The 19,850-nt window shown below is 34.7% G+C and overlaps 3 protein-coding genes and 1 pseudogene across 3 annotated transcripts; 3 read left to right on the top strand and 1 right to left on the bottom strand.

The window, feature by feature from the left end:
* Positions 1-19,850, top strand: part of LOC140955253 (uncharacterized) — an 85,738-nt pseudogene that overhangs the window by 15,808 nt on the left and 50,080 nt on the right.
* Positions 1,849-10,154, top strand: LOC118056911 (uncharacterized). The gene is made up of 18 exons (XM_035069337.2): positions 1,849-2,034; positions 2,479-2,541; positions 2,710-2,864; positions 3,073-3,186; positions 3,925-3,990; positions 4,584-4,667; positions 4,788-4,874; positions 5,532-5,623; positions 5,722-5,782; positions 6,066-6,125; positions 6,544-6,604; positions 6,989-7,096; positions 8,138-8,256; positions 8,358-8,429; positions 8,610-8,695; positions 8,898-8,994; positions 9,224-9,499; positions 9,789-10,154. Exons 1-17 carry the CDS (start codon positions 1,917-1,919, stop codon positions 9,353-9,355), a joined length of 1,575 nt encoding a protein of 524 aa, XP_034925228.1. The 5' UTR covers positions 1,849-1,916; the 3' UTR covers positions 9,356-9,499; positions 9,789-10,154.
* Positions 10,335-14,807, top strand: LOC118056912 (poly(A)-specific ribonuclease PARN). The gene is made up of 7 exons (XM_035069339.2): positions 10,335-11,163; positions 11,254-11,384; positions 11,522-11,835; positions 12,190-12,303; positions 12,731-12,857; positions 12,934-13,207; positions 13,749-14,807. Exons 1-7 carry the CDS (start codon positions 10,829-10,831, stop codon positions 14,479-14,481), a joined length of 2,028 nt encoding a protein of 675 aa, XP_034925230.1. The 5' UTR covers positions 10,335-10,828; the 3' UTR covers positions 14,482-14,807.
* Positions 15,658-18,175, bottom strand: LOC118056915 (probable L-type lectin-domain containing receptor kinase S.7). Its single transcript, XM_035069348.2, has one exon. It carries the CDS (start codon positions 17,884-17,886, stop codon positions 15,892-15,894), a length of 1,995 nt encoding a protein of 664 aa, XP_034925239.1. The 5' UTR covers positions 17,887-18,175; the 3' UTR covers positions 15,658-15,891.

The following is a 19,850-nucleotide window of genomic DNA, read 5'->3' as shown; positions in this document are numbered from 1 at the left end:
TACAACAATAATTTTGTTTATTTTTACACGAGTTGAACAATTTTAAATTTAATGATTTTTTATATGGATATTTAAAAAAGCTATCTTGGGTAAATTTTGTAAGAAGCACTGCTTTCACAGTACTAGCCTATTACATGCACATTTGTGTTTAAAGTTATATTTCCACTGCATACGGCATTGTGAAGTAAATAGCCCGTTTATCAGTATTAGTGTTTGGAAATATGGTATGAACTGTATTTTATATTATATTATTTTTCATTTTTTAAATTTTTTTTAATATATTAATATTAAAAATAAATTTTAAAAATAAAAAATTAATGTAAAATAGACCTCCATTGCACTTGTAAGCCATTTCTTGAAGCACAAGAGCTTCCCAAAATAGGATTGTTATTGTAGCTCACACATGTAGTAAGAACAAACAAAAAACAAAAATAGATCTAGAATCATGTGGGAACTAGATCTAATTGATTCTTTTACCGGTTGCGATGAGTAGGGTTTTCTCTTAAAGAGAGAATTAGTGAAGAAAAGGAAAACTTTAACACTCCTTACCCTACCTTTTTAATTAGCTTATTTACTTATCTTTGATAACTGTTTTTGCAAATTAACTCTACTTTTTGTTCAAGTCTCTTCTTAGATAGAGAAGCATTGCGCTCTTTTTTTCTTTTTTCTTTTTTCTTTTTTCTTTTTTCAAAATCTATTCAAAATCATGAAAAGAAAAATAAGGTTTTTAGGTAATGTTTGTTGTTATTTTGGGACATAAAAGATATAAATAACTAAGATAAAAAGAATGATTTTATGCAGGTGAGAGTATAAATAACAGTTATTTTTTAAAATATTTTTCATTCTAAAACATATTAAAATAATATTTTTTTTATTTTAAAAAATTATTTTTGACATCAACACATCAAAATGATTTGAAAATATAAAAAATATTAATTTAAAATATAAAAAAATAAAAAAATTTCAGATTTTTTTTAAAAATGTTTCTGAAACACAATGTCAAGTACACCTGAAACACATGAGATGAAAATAAGTTTATGTTAGGTAATGGTGTTCAAAACAACTTAAATATCTTTACATTTTGTTTAAATGATAAGAGATGAAACAAAACAAAATAGAAAAACAATAATTTTACCTTTAGTATAAAATAAATTTTATATTTAGTAGTGGTGTTCGAAATAACTTTAACTTAAATGTTTTTACATTTTGTTTGAATGATAATAGATGAAATAAAATAAAATAAAACAAAAATTAATTTTACCTTTAATATAATCAAATTTTAAATGTTAAAATAAATAAAAATCATTATTTTCACTTTAATTTATAATGAGTATTATTTTTATTAACTAACTTAAAGCAATAATTTCTCCACTCATCAAAATCATTTAAGAAAATATGATTATCATAAAAATAATTTATTTTTGAAAATATAATATAATTAAATTATAATTTATTCATTCATCAAATCATTTCTTCAAATATATTTAATAATTAAATAAATAAAATATTTTTACCAACACAAAATCAAAATCTATATATAATTAAGAACGCATGATAATAATTTCATCACAAATGAATATTTTTAGTTATCATTCAAACCCACATTGCATTATTTTTTTTTTTTTGGTGTTAAAATCTAACATTTTTTTTTATGACTTTTTCTTTTATATTTTCTAATTTTTAGATTAAATGATAAAAATTAATTTGATTGTATCTTGGTTCCTTCCCCCAACAGTTTCTGTTGCTTATGCCTAGAAGAGTCTCAAAGACCAAAGTCGAACCCAAAATGACGACTGTCGTTTATTTCGAAGCCTACCCTCTGTCAGTTAGATGATCTGTCGTTTGGCTTGCTGCTATCTAAGAAAAGCTTCCTTCTAGATATCTTAGCAAAAAGGAAGTCTCAAGTGTTAGTAGCAATGGCACAAGTGCTTTCCCTCCATGTTTTTTTCTCTGCAGAAATACACAAGGTTGGTCCTTCTAAGCCACTGAAGAGGGTTCACAAGCCCAAAACATCTCTTAGCACCCGTAGAAAAGGTAAGCTCTCTATCACTTTCTTTTTGGTTGCCAAGAAAATACAGGAAAAATGCTTGCAACTTTTTGTTCTTTTTAAGCACCCAATTTCAGAAATTCTCAACCAAGCTTATGCCACTATATATATATATATATATATATATATATATGTTGGTGTGTTTCTTTATTGTGTTAGTCTTTTTTTCTTCTTTGATGAATGAAGTTTCATTGATAAAAAAGAAACCAAATGGGGAATTATACCATTGCACGGCAATACAGAATGCTACATTTTTGCAAAGAAAACTGTATGCAAAACTGAAATTGTGTTAGTTTATAGCTTCATTTTATGATGTTAAGTGAAAAATCGTGTTTTTTCAGGCTGTTTTAGTTCATTATTAGTGTATGTGGTCTTAATGGGATTTGGATTTGTTTCCTTGCCCATGATTAAACAAATAGTGTGTTTTTCAGGTCCTCAGAGTCCCTTGCGCAAAATCCAGAAGTTGAATTTACAGGTTTCGCCTCATCGAGCTGGTATTCCCTCTCTTGTGTTAACTCGAAACTGAGTGCCTTGTTCATGTCACTCCGTGCACACTCTTTTTGTTGCTGGAAAGATTAGCTCGCTTTAATAGTGTATGCTATAGGACTCATTTACTTTTTAGTACTTTGAAACTTATGTGGATTTGTCCATGTTTTATACAGTTTCTGCAGTGAGGTTGATGAGAATAGAGATGGGTGGTGCATTTGCTGATCTTTTGAATGATAAAGGGAAAGGGTCTGGTGATAATGAGATGGGATACGTTGAAAGAACTCTTGGGTTCCGAACCAAGGACCTGGATGATCGTGATCTTAGATTGGTACTAATGTTTTGTGCGCTTCCATTTTCGTTGGTTTTCAAGGCCTTCACTGTATTATTTGGAAGAATTTTAAACCTGTGTATGGGTTCAAAACATAGTATAGTTTATACATTCAGTTGTCACTATTATGATTAAGGGAATGCATCCTACTTGATTGCAGTAAACTCATCTATTTTCTTTTCTGTATTCATTCACTTATGAAACATAGGTTACGGACATTGTTGGAGGCACCATTCGCTGGAGAAGATATCTTGATTATCTAATCGGATCATTGTGCCATGATGAGAAAGTATTCAGGAGCATGGAACCTCTTCTCTTGCAGGTAGTTTTGGATTGTGTACTTTGTTTTTTTTGTTATGTGTGATATTTTTTACTAGAGCAGCATGGAATGCAATATAATAGCTAGATGGCACTTTGAGATATACAAGGAAGTTATTTTCTTATTTTTCTGTGTTTAAAATGAATGATCTAGTCCATGAAAGTGTGTCTGTTGGGTTTAAGATGTGTGGACTAGTCGATGCAAAAGTGGCCATGAGACTGGAAGGTGTAAGACTGAGTACATCAGTAGACACAAGATGGTAAGGTTACCTTTGGAAGTTAGATGTCTGGTCTAGTCCATTTAAAGGAGGTTGTGAGAGTGTAAGGTGTAGAACATAGCTCACAAAAAGTGGACCAGGAATGATTGAGAGTAATCACACTAATAACACCAGCCGGACTTGTCTACCTAATGGTTTACTGTCATGGTCTGAAGTGTAACAAATATATCCAAGCTTTATGATGCCATCATAGTATCCAATGGTGTTTACAGAATAGCTGTATATGCATTTGCCTGCTATCAATTTATTACTACCTATTTTATCTTAAAATGAAAGAATTACATAAACTAGTATTAAATTGTGTTCAAAATTATTTTATTGATGTTTTGATAAAGTTTAAGATTGTTTTTTTTGGTGAATATAAACTCAGTGTTTCATTTTATAAAAAAAAATTAAAGGAAAATATGTAATAATTTAAATTTGGGACTGGGTCTTTCCTCACATTTCTTTTCCCATTTTCTTAGATTCTCCGGATTGGCTTTTATGAGATTGTGAAGCTAGACATGCCATCATATGCTGTTGTTGATGAGGTAAGTTTGTTGGAGCTTTTCCTTTTTCTTTTTTCCTCTGAGTTCTTTTCTTACAAGATTTTTCTTATCTTCCTATGGTCATGTAGATAAAACCAGTTTTTACTTGGTCAGGTGTCTTTTTAGTGTTTGTAATCATTTTGGAGAGGTTAATCAGAATTTTTGCTAAAATAGATAGAACACATGTTGATGTGAAGTAACTCTCATATTTTGAAAGTATTTTCAGGATGGCCATGCTAATCAATCTTTTATTTAAAACTTGTGTTAGTTGGAAATAGATTGTTAGTGTCATATGCGAACTAGTTGTTCCAGGTAATTTTATATTCATGTTCTTTGAAAAGGGAAAAATGATATAGGTAGACGTTGCATTTCCAATAACAGCATGGCCAACTATATGGGCTATAGGAACTAATCAAAAGTTTGCTTCATTTTAGAGGAACTTCATATGTACTAGTTTTAATTCAAGTGGTCTGGCCTGAGGTCAGATTCTGGCTTAAATTCTCATCTAGTGTTTCAGTATTTGGATTTTATAATCTGGTCTATTGAAATTGTTTAGTGAGGAGTTTTTTTTTGGATATTGCATGTCATGACTGCAGAATGTGAGGCTTGCAAAAGTTTCCCTCAGGCCCGGTGCTGGCAACATGGTCAATGGGATTCTCCGGAAGCTAGTGCTGCTTAAGGTTTGCCACTTTATTCACAAATCCAGGACAAGGAAAAGAAGATTCGTTACTTATCTTATCATATGTTAAATCAAGTGGCAAGCCTCAGGGTATCATGTGTTACAAACATTTTGGATGTAGGAAAGTAACTCACTCCCCCTTCCTAAATTGGAAGGTGATGATCGCGCCCAAGCACGCACCCTTGCCACCCTTTATTCTCATCCTGTGGTGAGTGCATATTGCAACTGTTGCCCTTCCTTGTTGTCAGCGTAAGATAATTTAAATTGCCACTTTGATTGTTGACATAACATAAACAACCTCTTAAATCAATTGGTCAGTCATTGATGGTCTACATTTTCCTAAGAAATTGAGCCCATGAGATGTTTGTGGATTTCTGTAAAAACTCAAGGAGCTAGCTCTACTTGCAGAACAGAAATTCGAGTTAGCTTCTGTATGCTACTTGACATTTATGCACTAAACTTGCATAAGTTCTTATACCTTAATTTATACTCAAGAAAATTCACCACTTTCTGCTGAAATTCAATAACAAAATCGTGGTCATAAACCTCATTCATGTACACAAATTCCTTGCCCCTTGGCCGTGTCAAAATCTGGATAGATGCATGTCTTGCAACATCCCTTGTTTGATTTGATAAGCAACAGAATCTGCAAGATGAATGGGTTTCATAGGCTTCCTGTGCACTTTTTACTAACTTGGGAAGGACCTCCTTCAATTTAGTTGCGATGGTAAAATATGCATTTTATTGTATGAGTTTCTATTTTCTTAAACAAAATGAAGTATGATAATTCATAGATTGGAAACATAATAAATTAATTCATTTGGCATTTATGCTCACCATTTCTCGATTTTTTATAATGTTTCAGTGGATGGTAAGGCGTTGGACGAAGCATTTAGGGCAAGAAAAAGCGATTAAGCTGATGATGTGGAACAACGATGACCCCAGTTTCAGCTTGAGGTTTTCAGCTAAACCTTTTTCTTTTTTTTTTTTCTTTTTTTTTTCTATAAATTAAATTGCATGGTTCTCAGGTGCTTCTTTCCCAATACTGATCTCAGGGCAAACAGCGGGAAAGGAGTTACAAGAGCTGACCTCGTGATGCAGTTCAATATGTTGAAGGTGCATGATGATTTCTTTCTTTCCTTTTCTTTTTTTCTTTTTTGGGTTTCCTTTAGTGCAGAAAAGATCAAGATTTTTCATGGATCCTCAGCGGATGGGATGGGATGGGATAATTGGCATTATTTAGTAGGGTTGCATTTTTCCCAATAGTTTGGAACTATGGTCTCTCTCTCTCTCTCTCACACACACACACACACACACACACACACACACACACACACATGCACACATGTGGGAACATGTCATGGGATGCTGACATCAATGATCTTTACTTGAACTCCAGGTTCCTCACGAGCTTTCTTTGCACTTGGACCATTTTGTCCGTGTTAAAACCGGACTGCAGGTATTAGCTATGATATTTCAGTCATATTTACACAGAAAGGTATGACTGTTTCATAGTAGGTATACAGTGAAAATTGTTCTATCCAGTAGCAAGTTGCAGACATCAGCTCTACTCAATGGCCAACACAAGACATGCATGTAGAGAGAATAGCTGCTATTGTTAAATATTCATTAGATAACTGATTTTTACATCAATGAATAATAAGCCTTTATAATAGTTTTTTCTTAATTCATTTCAACCTTGATATCTGTTATTTTGTAGTTCTCCAATTGTAAAAAACTCAATAACAATGCAATCTGTTATCAGAAACACACAAACATGTGCATGAACATGTGAACACATTTAATGATTGTTAACACATTACTCTTATCAGATCACCTATCACTTTACAGAATACTGATTCTTTTCTTTGCTTCAGACTGTCATTCAAGCTGGATTGCTGAAACAAGGTCTATGTGCAGTTCAGGATGAGAGTGCAGGTTGATATTTGTCTTACCTTCTGATTACCCATGGAACAAAAACTAGGTATTCACAGCATGAAAACAAAGAAGAAGAAAAATATATAAGAAAATGAAAATTGTGCATTGGAATGCAGTGAGATACGGTGATAAAACATCCTAAACATTTGTAGTTTTCTGCTTTCTAGGCCTGCTCTCATGTCTAAACAATATGATGATCACATTAAGGCTAAGGTCAACCACTGTGATAACTGAATCTGTGTTTGTCAAGTTCATGTTTAAGCCTGCTTGCATTTACAACTACTGACTGAGTAAAATTGGAACTGACCTGGCTTTTAATTTTGGTTCAACTGATATTGGCTTACTCAACATGTCGTAGAGTATTTTGACACAAGTTTATTGCAGGTTTGATAGTTTCTGTAGTTAATCCTCAACCTGGCGATAGCATCATTGATTGTTGTGCTGCTCCAGGAGGAAAGACGCTTTATATGGCATCACAAATGCACGGCCAAGGTATTTTTAAACCAAGAAAGGTCATATATGCTAGTTCTAAGAGTTGCTGCTTTCTTTTCTGGTGCTTTTTAGCCTTTATTATGCCATTTCAACGTCACATCTTTCTCGCTCCTGCTCATTGCTTAAAACAACTGCCTCATCTCATCAGCATGTATTTTTATTCCTTACTTTTACATTATAAGCCAATTGCAGTTGGCTTGTAGGTGAGATATACATGTCCTTTGGTTCCACATTATTGCTTCTCTCCTTTTGTTACTCTATCCAATCGAGCCCTGTCAGTAATAGCAATATTATTCTAAACAAGTAATTTTGTACTTGAACAAAATTATTAGATTAAGAATAAAATTGAAGCAATCATAAAAAAAAAAAAAAAATCCATTTAAATTAGAAAATGTCTGAACAAAGGAGGATAAATTTGAACTTGCAAAATTACTAAGGACTATTGTGAATATTTTGAAAAAAATTAATTGGGGCAATAACACCCCCCCCCCCCACTCTTGCATACAAGTCTGCCCCTGTGTGTGACTGTGTGTGTGTTTGCTCGTTCTCTTGGAAGCCTTGTGCACGCACACACTCACACAAAAACACATTATGTTTTCTGAACTTTCAAAGCTGTCATTGAAGATAATTTAGAATTGTAAGGATTTAGAACAACATTTAGTCCTCCAGGCATTTACACAATTTTACTGAGTAGACTGCATCTTTTAGGTGATTGTGTTTTGCCATCAACTCATAAATTTCTCAGTTACAACATTTTTTCTACAATTAATATGCCAACCACCATCACCATCCCATGGGTTTGCCTTTTCTTTTTAATGACAATTACTTTCCATTTTGAATCTGTAATTAAATTCTTGAACCAAGCCTTTCCCCTCTAAAAATCAAGTTCTTTAACTCGGTGGCCCAAGTTTTTTTTTCTCTGATTATTATTGACTGGGCTAAAAAAAACGACCAAACTGTTCTGCTATGATGATTATTTTAATTCTTCAGTTTTCTAGTGAATTAATATTATATAGTTTGGTGATATCTTATGAATTATAGGCATGTTATATGCAATTGACATAAACAAAGGCCGGTTGAGAATCCTTAAAGAGACAGCCGAGTTGCATCAAGTCGATGGTGTCATTACCACCATCCCTTCTGATCTTCGCACCTTTGCTGTAAGTTGTTGTCATACTGTCAAAATCTGTAATGTCATCAAGATAAAGGCCTTTATAGATCGGTTTTGTTTCCTTTTCCTTTTCTTTTCTTAAATTTTTAGGAAAGTTGTCGGTTGAAGTCTGATAAGGTTTTGCTGGATGCTCCATGTTCTGGACTTGGTGTCCTGTCCAAGGTAGTTGTCTATCAACTAATATTTATAAAAATATTAGTTTTATTGAATTTTGATAATACTAAGGACTTCGTTTAGTGTTTGTTTTTATCATCTGATGTTTTCCGCACTCTATTCATTTCTTAATCCGGAACACAAGATATACACAATAATTGTTGCAAGCTTTTTTCTTTTTTGTTAAAGAGAGCGGACTTGCGATGGAATAGGAGGTTGGAGGATTTGGAAGAACTTAAGAAATTGCAGGAGGAGCTTCTTGATGCGGCTTCCATGTGAGATTAGAATTCTCTCTCTCTAATAACCAATATAACATCATCTGTTTTGGGAGAGAATTTTATTAACACATTCTGTTGCTTATCCTGGATGCTTGATTTACTTTTTTGTTTTTTCAAAAACAGTACTCATTGACTTTTCCTTTTGATCAGACATCTAATTTCTTGTGTTTCCTTGACATTTTTTTCTGTGCATTTGCAGATTGGTAAAGCCTGGTGGAGTTTTAGTATACAGTACTTGTTCCATAGATCCTGAAGAGAATGAAGAGAGGGTGGATGCATTTCTTCTAAGGCATCCTGTAAGAGCTCAAACTCATCTGCTATCATGTCTGATTTTTTTTGTCTGCATTCTAACTAGAAGGAGAGATAGGAAGGTTCTTATAATCTGGAGATATTAGAAGATAATAATCAACTCTTCTGCAGTAACCCCTTGGGCAACTTCTCACTCGACAAATAGCATTAAAGAATTTATTTTGGCATTGAAGCTTTATGGTCAAGTCTTAATAGTTTTTCAATCTTTTGTGTCAGGAATTTTGTATAGATCCTGTTGACAGATATGTGCCACCTGATTTTGTAACAAAACGTGGTTTCTATTCCTCCGATCCTGTAAAACATTCAATGGACGGTGCCTTTGCAGCTCGCTTAATTCGGACCTTGTGAAGAAATTTTAATATATGCAAATTTTGCAATGTGAGGCCACTTCAGCAAGCAACCTGACTGGGACCACACTTTATAATTTCTGATGTTGTATTTCAGATCATTGATTCATGGAAGCACAATGAACTTTGGAAATATGGAGATCTGGTAAGTAATTTAGCTGCATTGCTGGCATTTATCCTTCAACAATAAAGCCCTTTCTGATCATGTCCACAAAGCATGTCATTCCTGGCACAGTAGGATTATGATGTCGCTGCCTTGGCATATTGAATGCGGATATCGTTCGATTCAAGTTTGATAATTGTTGCGAAACCACAAGTCCCATTCAGCTTGAAGTTGTTCGAGAATGCACCTTTACAAGGGGAAAAATATGCATCATTTAGGGACAGACAATTCTTATATGATTTTCTTGATTTATCTTTTGCCTGCCTGACAGGATGTTCTTGGAGTGAAAGTCCACCTTGAGTGAAAGTCCACCTTGACACAGAGGCCTTTATCAAATGCTTCAGACTTCAGAAATACCTCAGCAGGAGATGCCATTTGAGAAATGCTTGAGAAGCTCCACTAAGAACGCAAACTAATCCAGTTTGACCAGGAGGCACCACAGCGGTTTGTGTACATTAACCTGATCATGGAATCATTGGAAAGATTTGCCTGCATAATTGTGAAAGGCAGGCTTCTTGTGTTTCTCGAAACAATTCATACGTAACTTGTATTATAAGGAAGCTTGTGGAAGTAATCTTGTAACATTATCCAACCTATGCTGTGTGCAAAAGCCAAAAGATGGTGCAATTGTGCGTTACCATATCCTTCATGATCTTAGCATCCGTTGTCATTGATTCATTTATCAACTCACTGGTGCAGTCAAAATTGCAGTAGCGCTCCCTGCAACTTCCAAGTTCCTCTTAACCCAACAAAGCTGGTGGTTTGGCCAGCACCACTACACCATTTTTAGTGCTAAATATGACTTGCAGAAGTTCCATAGAAAGCGTAATGCTATTTTGCTCTAAAGAATTCAGCCGGGAAATGATTCCATTATCTGTATGATGTTCATGTGTAATCTGTGTAAAGCGCGCCATTAAACACTTATATATATATATATATATATATATATATAATCAACTTATAGAATTATGCAATGTGATATAATCTAGTACAACGAATATGATTAAAAAAATTATCAAATCAAAGACGATTTTTTGTAGTCTACAAGGCTCTAAAACAAGATTTCTTATACCAAAAAAGTCAAATGGGTTGAAAGTGTCAAGTGAGAGCTAGATTTTGGGTCCTTTTTATATGTAAATATGATATTAGGGTTTTATAGATACAAAGATATATTTGATGAGTTTTTTTTAATAGAAATTTATCTTATATGTAAATATGATATTAGTTTCTCCTCCACACCACTATCCACACTTAAACCCTTAAAAAACAAAAACCCTTGTAACCTACACAGACCAAACAAACCAAACCACAATGAGAATGAGAGGGCATCAATGGCTAAGGAAGACACTCTCACGTGCGTACTACTGCACCTTCTCCTCTTCGTTCCCTCTAAAGCACGTGACCCAATCAAACTTCGAGTCCGCAGTCGCTGACCTGAAAACACACCTGAAAGCCGCCGATTTCGTGGCCATCGACTTGGAAATGACCGGAGTCACAAGCGCTCCATGGCGCGAGTCCATGGAGTTTGACCGCTTCGATGTCAAGTACCTTAAAGTTAAAGATTCTGCCGAGAAATTTGCTGTTGTTCAGTTGGGTGTTTGCCCCTTTCGTTGGGACCCTCTTCGTCTCTCCTTCATTGCTCACCCGTAAGTAGATATTTAATTTACATTTCTCGATTTTCAAAATTGTAATAACCAAGTTTAGTGAAGTGAAGAGTGTTGTGTTGTGTTGTGCAGGCATAATTTCTTTATATTTCCGCGTCAAGAGGTTCCAATTGATTCTTCCTCGTACGAGTTCCTTTGCCAGACGACGTCCATAGATTTCTTGGCTAAATATCATTTTGATTTCAATGCCTGCATTCGCCAAGGTTTTTCTTTGTAACTTCATTTCATTTCTATCATGGATTGCTTTCTTCCTCTTCTTCTTCTTCTGCTGCTTAATTTCCCAGCACTTCATATGTATATGTATGTAAATTTGGGAACTTTCCATGCTGTTTAATCTCAGGAGTGTCTTATTTATCTAGAGGGCAAGAAGATGAAGCGTTAAGGCGCTTGAATTTGCGATATGAGAATGAGTTATCAGAACAAGCTAGAGATGTGCCATTGGTCAGCATTACGGATATCCTGTTCAGCGAAAGAATGAAGAATAGGTTGAGAGAATGGCGTGATGGCTTGTTGAAAGATACTAGCGGGGGGTCTCAGTTGGAAGGGTCATTTTTAAATGACTCGAATCAACAATTTCAGAACATTTTTTACAAGATGCGTCCAGCTCTTTCTCTGAATGGTTTCACTTCGCATCAGCTTAGGTTGATTCAATCGGTAATTTTGCTCTATCTTCCCTTAATTTGAGTTGCAGGTGTCTGTCACGCTTAAAGGTGCTTTTACCTAATGAACTGGAGGAACTATGTTGTTGACTAAGTACATTAGCAGCATGTACCTGCAATAATTTGTTGATGATTCTAATGCATCTTTCTCATCTCTTACGCTGTTAATTGCTTGTTCCTTATGTGGGTTTTATGTTTTACCTTGTAGAAGTCTAAGCTCTTTATTCCCCTAAGGGTAGAAAATTTCTCTGTTATCCTTTTGATACCACTATTTCTTTTTGAATAATGGTTCTATACTACACTAGGTGAGGACTGAAGCATGGTAACTGATGAAAATCAAAACATGTAGGTCACAAAGAAGCATTTTAAAGATCTTGCTTCTGTTCGTGTTGAAGGTGAAAGTTCTCGTTCCCAGCAGCTAGTTGTGTATACGGACTCAGAGAGTGATAGGGACTTGCTTAAGGTAAAGTACATTCTATCTTCTATCACTTCAAGAAAGATCGGTTGATGAGATCACTCGTGAATTTTGAGTTTTCTAAAGTTGCTCTTGCCTAGAAGATTATTTGATTATTTGATATTAATCTCTACTTTGTAGTCCAAATGAGGTTCTGCCATTGCTTGAGGTCTTAATGTTTTTGAGTTTACATTGGCTGTTGTTTTTAAGTAATAATTTTGATGGATGAAAGGAGCACAAGCTGGTACAAATGCCAAGTAAGAGAAGGGAAAAAAAGTAATTATGCACAGAGAATGTCCACCATATATGTTAGCACGTTGCTGCTGCAACTGGTTAGGGAGATTGCCCCAATAAAAATACCAATATGAAATCTGTATCTTTAGTGCCATCACTTGAACCCTCTCAACCTCTCTCTTTTTATTTTTATTTTTTCCAGAAAGAAGTAATGGATGACTATCGTAGACAAGCAGAGATGAAGATCAAAGCTGCAATTGGGTTTCGACATGTTATTGACCTCCTTTCCTCTGAAAAGAAGTTGATTGTCGGTCACAATTGCTTCTTGGGTATGAATATTGGTTGTGCATTTCAAGATGGTTTCATCTTGCTTCAGTATTAATTAAGATGCTTTATGTGATGCAGATTTAGCACATATACACAGCAAATTCTTGGGTCCTCTTCCGTTGGAAGCTGAAGAATTTGTCTACTCTGTTAACAAATGTTTTCCATACATCATTGACACTAAAATACTCTTGAATACTAACAATATACTCAAGCAAAGGATGAAGAAATCAAAGACATCACTCTCCTCGGCCTTTTTATCACTCTGTCCGCAAATTGCTTTTGCTTCGAAGGAAAGTTGTAATCTGACTTTTAGCTCATCTGTTAAAGTGGAGGTTCAAGTGGATGATACAAGGTCTTTTTCTATCTATCTCTCTCTTTCTATCTTTTTTTTTTTCCTGTAAATTATAAAATGATCTTGCATGATTCAATTTGTTGCAAAAGCTGCCTCCCCTTTTTACTTTTGAACTCTGTAAATGTATATTGTCTCCTACAAAAGAAGTGTCTCTCATGTATGTTAAGTGAAGCGATTCAAAAATAAAACCCCATCGAGTTTATAGTACTTGATAATTTGGTGTTAAAAGCGCAAGGTATCATCCCCCTACCAACCCATGATATGCACACCTGCCATTTCTAGTACGCAAGTGCCAGAATCACTTTATGATGGGATTTTGTCTAGTTAGAAAGGTAACTTTCAAAAATGTCTATTCTAAGCATCTACTTGGTGCCTGTTTTGTCTTCAAGTCAAAATCACGTTCTAGTAAAAAGTTAATACAAGTAATTGTGTCTTGCATCTCACATGGAAAAGGAATGAATTGACTGCTCTGCTCTTTGTTTTTGTGCTTATAACTGAGGAGAAGCTGCTCTTTTAACCAAGATTGAATATCTATTTTCAGGTCTTCCAGCTGGATTTCTGGAGTCAAACATGAAGCTGGATATGATGCATTCATGACTGGGTGTGTCTTTGCCCAGGCTTGCAATCTTCTAGGCATTGATTTTAAACTTTATTCACCATCTGAGAATTTGGCTTGTAATGAGAGGCTCCAGAAGCATGCTAACCTTCTATATCTCAGTTGGATTAATGGAGACATTATTGATTTAAGCACCGGACATAGAACTGCAGAGTCTTTGAGATGCAGAGACCTAAAGAAGTCGCAGACAGGGATTCTGTTTGAAAACATTGTTTTAATCTGGGGATTTCCATCTAAACTCAAGACATCTGTGATAAAAGATCGCATCTCCAAAGTATTTGGCCCAACCTCTGTTACATCAATATGTCGTCTGGATGAAACTGCAGTTTTGGTGCAATTCAGCAAATTAAAATTGGTCGCTGATTTTCTAGCTGTGAAAGAAACCCTGGAGAGAAGTAATGATGCATTCTCTGTTTTGCATCCTCTGTCAACAATATTGGAAGGAGGAAATACTTGTGCTGCTAGTTATGAAACTTATAAAGATATCTGCAGTTCACCTGTATCGAAACTTCTCTTTGCAGATCAGGCAGAGGCAGTTGGTATCAGATGGAAGACCAAGTTGGTAGAAAGAACGGAAGAGTTAGAAACCGAAGAGCAAGACAATTTTCACGAAGAAAATGCAGCAAATACTGTATCAGTTTATGTGGAACAGAATTAGACTGGAAGGGAACATATAATGAAGGATAAGTAAAGTACTTGATTGTGTGATGAGGTTATTGATTCTTTCTGTGCTGCAGAAGTCTTAACAGATTACAGCTACTATTTTTTCTTATTCTGGCCTGAAGCATGCTCGAAGTACAGCATTCTTTTCAAGGGAAACTGGCCATTAAGAATGAGATTTCTTGTATACGAAATGTTAGTTAAATAGCAAAAGAAATTAAATTGTACATCCGTATTCTGATTGCTATTTTTACAGCCAAATGGCATCTTTGTATATTCAAATTATGTCATTGACGTGCAATGCCAGTGTATTTTTTTTTTGAAGTACTGGTCCTAACAGTTCTTACTTACCAATTTGTTTTATATTTCATGTACCTAAATGGCATGGGAGATTAATACATTGTGGATACCTTCGCATGGGTTTTATGTCTCTTTTCTTTTCTTTTTCTTTTTCTTTTTTAAAAAATCAAATCTTATTAGATCAAATTATAAATCAATTTGTTGGGAGAGGGTGAGATTGAAAGAAGGGAGATTAAACTAAAAAAACATAGAATGAGTGTCTTTAAAAAGTTTGGGCAAAATATCCATTGTAGTCCTTATATTTTACAAATTATTGATATTGAATCCCTTTAGTTTTCAAAAATTATCTAAAAAAAATCAAATTTGATCCTAATTTATTTATTTATTATTTTTTAGCTTTCATGTGAAAGAGTGATAGAAAGTCGGTATAATCCACTGCTAGTGCTAGTGCTAGTGCTAGAGAGAAAAATCTTTATTTATTCTGATTAGCACAAAAAAGGTTGAAGTGACAGCTCATGGTAGGCCTGAAACATCAATATATCCGGTTGCAGCCTAGAAGTAGTTACAATTAACGAAGGTAAATGTAAGTTCTGGGGATTTAAATGAATCTACAGGCATGGCATGGCAAGGGAGGATGCTGGTTACATGAAGTTTGAAATGAAGCTTCCATGAAAATATAAGTTCATGATTTCATTAAAAGTTCATGAAGTTTCCATGCAAACAATTTTGAAGTAGATGATTAACCTGTATTTGAAATGAAGCATGTAGAAAAACAGTTCTAAACTCGAGGAACCGCAGCTCCAAAATGTCAGAGTGTTCTTTACCTTGCCGTGTTGCTTTTTCTTGGGATATTATGCTAACGCGGGAGAGAAGATTTCAGGGCTGAAAGAACTTGTTTGATGATGGAAGAGATCAAATACACATTCAAAGCGTTTCAAGACATCGCAGAGACTGCATAGTTCAATACAATAGTTTTGAACTAAGGCCGAAAGAAACCCTAAGGTCTCTAATCACTGAAAACAAACTAACAAATTTAACAAAAAGAGAAAAAAATGAAGGAATCAAACAATCAGTAAAACTTGAGTTAGCTATAATGTCTCATATGAGACTAGTCACAATCAGAAACAATGTTCTCGAGCGTGAATGCCAAGTCGCAAGAGAATGTGAGGCTTGGTTTCTTCCTCGGGACAGCAATAGGCTCAGCCTCACCATTGAGGATTTGAAGGACTCTCCGAATGGCAGGCCTCCCCGTGTCATCCGGATTAGCACAACTCAAACCCACAAGTAACAGCTTCCTCATTTCTTCCTCCTCAAACTCTCCATTCAACCTGCTATCAGCTGCCTCGATGATCTTTCCTTCACCATACAATCCCCAAACCCAGTCAACCAAATTCACCATTTTTTGGCTAACTGGTTCTTTCTCAATGGGCCTCTTACCACAAGCCAGTTCAAGTATCACCACTCCGTAGCTAAAAACATCAGTTTTCTCAGTGGCTATCCCACAATGAAGATACTCAGGAGCTAAGTACCCCATTGTTCCTGCAGTAAGCGTTGACACGGGACTCTTGTCGTGCTCCATTATCCTTGCCAATCCAAAATCACCCAGCCTTGCATTGAAGTTTCCATCCAGCATTATGTTACTAGTCTTTATATCTCTGTGAATGACTTTCTGCTCGCATTCGTGATGCAAATATGTTAACGAAGAGGCCAAGCCAACTGCTGTCTTTTGCCTATGTGCCCAATTTAAAAATATTCCACGCTCAGATCCTTCTTCATATAGCATCCTATCAAGGCTCCCATGAGGCATAAATTCATATACAAGCAGCACTTCACCCTTCTCAACACACCAGCCTTGTAGTGGAATCAAATTCTTGTGCCTCAGGCACGCTATAATTGACAATTCAGCAAGGAATTCAGTTTTACCTTCATGGGAATGTTTCGATCTTTTCACTGCAGCAAAGGTACCCGAAGATTTGAAGAAGGCCTTATAGACGTTCCCAAATGCACCTCTACCTATTATTCTGCTTGAATGAAACCCTCTTGTGGCTAATTTCAGCTCTTTGTAACTGAATTCCTTTGGCCCCGTCATTAGCTCTGCTTTCAGGCTCTTAACTCTTTCAATCTTCTGCCACTTCCTGAAAGAAATATAACCAAAAGCCACCAGGAACGTACAAAAGATAGCCGGACCAGTAATCCCAAGACCGAAACCAAGGCTCTTGTGACGTTTATTTGCAGCATTTGATATAGGAATAACAGGTGTTGTTACCGTCACTGAACTATCAGATACATTATAAGGATCTGAATTTGGGTTCAGAGGAAGGAAGCCTGAGATTCTAAGGCTCCAATTCGTAACCAAGTGAAGCTCAGTGCTTCCTTCTGTTGAGCCTGAAAACCCCACATACATATCACCTTTAAGATACTCAGAAAGGTCAATTTGCACAGTTAGTAAGGAATTTATTGGTTTCAAACTTGAATAACTCATATAAACTTTCAAGACCCTCAAATCATTCTTGTAATCAATCCAAGCTGTGATCAAATCTCCACTCTTTAAATCAATATCTTGCAAGATTGGATCAGCAGTCTTGACTGAATTAAGGCTATCAATATCTAGACCAATATGGTGGTCATTTGGATCATTGAAACGGGCATCAAGCCTGGTGTCAAACTCAACAGCCACAAACTTGTTCTTGGTCAGTTGAGAAGAATTAACAAGACCCAAGTACCCTCCAGGGCTCCCAAGAGTTTGGTTATCTTGTGAAAGAAAAAAGGACAAACCATCACCAAAAGAGTTTTCATTGGCACTACGGATAGAAAAACTGAACCTTGTTGAGAAAGAAGCTGTGGTATTGGATTCTTGATCAAAAAATGAAATCGGGTTGTTGTAGATTACAGTGCCTGAACTTGAAGAAGGCACCGTGACATCACGTGTGAGGCCAATCACACCATTTCGGAGATAAGAGTCACCGAGGAGAGTGAGATTACGGAGATTGAAAGAAGGGAACTCAAGGCTTACATTCCTACTACTAGCTAACACAAAAGGAGGGTCTTTGAAGCTAAAGAGAACGATGAGGAAGGTGCAAAAATGTATCTTTCTTGGACTCATACCCACTGAATCTTGATTCTCTGTTGTTTTCAGAGAGAGTTCAACGAAGAAACAAAATGAAGAATGGTAGACAGTAAGAGTTGTTTTGCTTTGTTGAAGGATAACAAGTTGGTTATGATGAAGGACTAGAGGACTTGACGAGGAGGAAGGAGGGTTCGTGGGGAAATGGGGTTTAAACGGTTGAAAGACATGGGAGCGTGGGTGATCATCGATTGGCCAGACAAATATTAATAATAATGACTGACAATGGGTCTTAGTTTCTGGACCTTTTGTTTTAATGTCGAAGATGCTTTCGGTGATCATTGATTGTGGTTTTTCTACGAGAGGGCTCTTACAACTGAAGTATTTGATTGACTAACCTAACCCAGCCCAACTGGTCATTGCTGCAGCCTTTATGTAAGCCAGCAATTAAGTAAAAATTAGCATAAATTCACTCTTCTCATATTTTACGGCATATTTTTTTAATTTTATTCTTAAAAATATTTTTTAAGTATAATTTAATAAGTATTATCAACATATAAGATATTGATATTTCAATGTTAGGATGAACAATGAAATACCTTCGACTTTTAAAGTTTGATATTCAAGGTTTATTAAAAGACCTTAACATATTTCATTCTAGTAATGAATAATTAAATATTTTAGTATTTTACAATTTGGTTCTTAATTTTATTTTTTTTGTAAAATCATCCTTTAATATTGGGTTTAGTGGATGCTGAACTTCATAATTTATTTCAATTTATTTTATATAGTCTTATAACCTGAATTTGACAGGTAAATACGTATTGAATCAACTCATTTTTTTTTGTTCTTTTTTAATTGGTTTTTTGTACTTAACTTCATATATCAGTATTTGGTTGATTGAGAATTTAACTTTATTGTTTTTCTTTCTATGAGGTTATCATAGTCTTATGACATAGATCGCAAGTTTTGCAGGTTAGATAGATTGATCTAAGTTAATTTCATCTTTTAATATTGAGTTGATTGAAAATTATACTTTATAATTTATCTCGATTTGTTTTTTATGAAGTTATCTTAGTCTAATAACTTGAGTCAGAAGTTTGGTTGGTTAACTTGAGTTGACTATGGTAGTTTTTTTTTTTTTGTATCCTTTTTTTAATTGATTTTTTTTTCAATTTCATTCTTCAACATTAGGTTAGTTGGGAATTAAACGGTTATCGTGATCTTATGACCAAGTTTCCGCAAGTTAACCTGAGTTAACCCGACTTATTTTTTTAATTGGATCTTGTTTTCAATGTTATCCTTTAATATTGATTTGAATTGAGAATTAAGTTTAATAATTTTTTTTATTTGTTTTTTTACAGATTTATCAAGGTCTCATGACCTGGGTTGAAGATTTGATAAGTTAACCTGGGTTGATCTGAGTGAATTCGAGTCGATCCGAGTAGATCCAAGTAAATTAAATATGGTGTCATCTCAATATTGAAAAAATGGTATTGTTTTGATTTTTTTTAGTTAAATTATATTTTTATTGGTCGTTCAAGTTATTTTTAAATCTACAAAGTCAATTATGTTACATCAAATCAATTTTTATATAATATATTTTTTTTATTAAAAAATATATTAAGTAAACATGAATATTTTTTTATATTCAACAAAAAAGAAAAAAATAACGCAGATTACTTTTTTATTTTTTTTTGGAGGTAGTAAACTCCACTTGTTGTACTTCGTAACGCAGCTTTTATTAAAGTTGTTAATCATGGCCATGGGTGTTTGCATAAAGGCGTAGGGTATGGCTTTGGTGGAATCATACATTTTTATTTTTATTTTTATTTTTGTCATGTATAACTATAATTATTTTTTAAAATATTTTTATTTAAAAATATATTAAAATAATATTTTTTATTTTTTAAAATTTATTATAAAATAATAGCTTTGGAATGCGAGTCACATTCGAAGCTGAAATGTGATTTTGGAGCACTCGCTAATGCAGGAGGAGGCCG

The sequence above is a fragment of the Populus alba genome, chromosome 1 (assembly GCF_005239225.2).
Source record: "Populus alba chromosome 1, ASM523922v2, whole genome shotgun sequence".
Classification (NCBI taxonomy): Eukaryota; Viridiplantae; Streptophyta; class Magnoliopsida; order Malpighiales; family Salicaceae; genus Populus; species Populus alba.
Note: the sequence above shows the minus strand (reverse complement) of the source record. Positions and strands in the feature narration are given on the sequence as shown.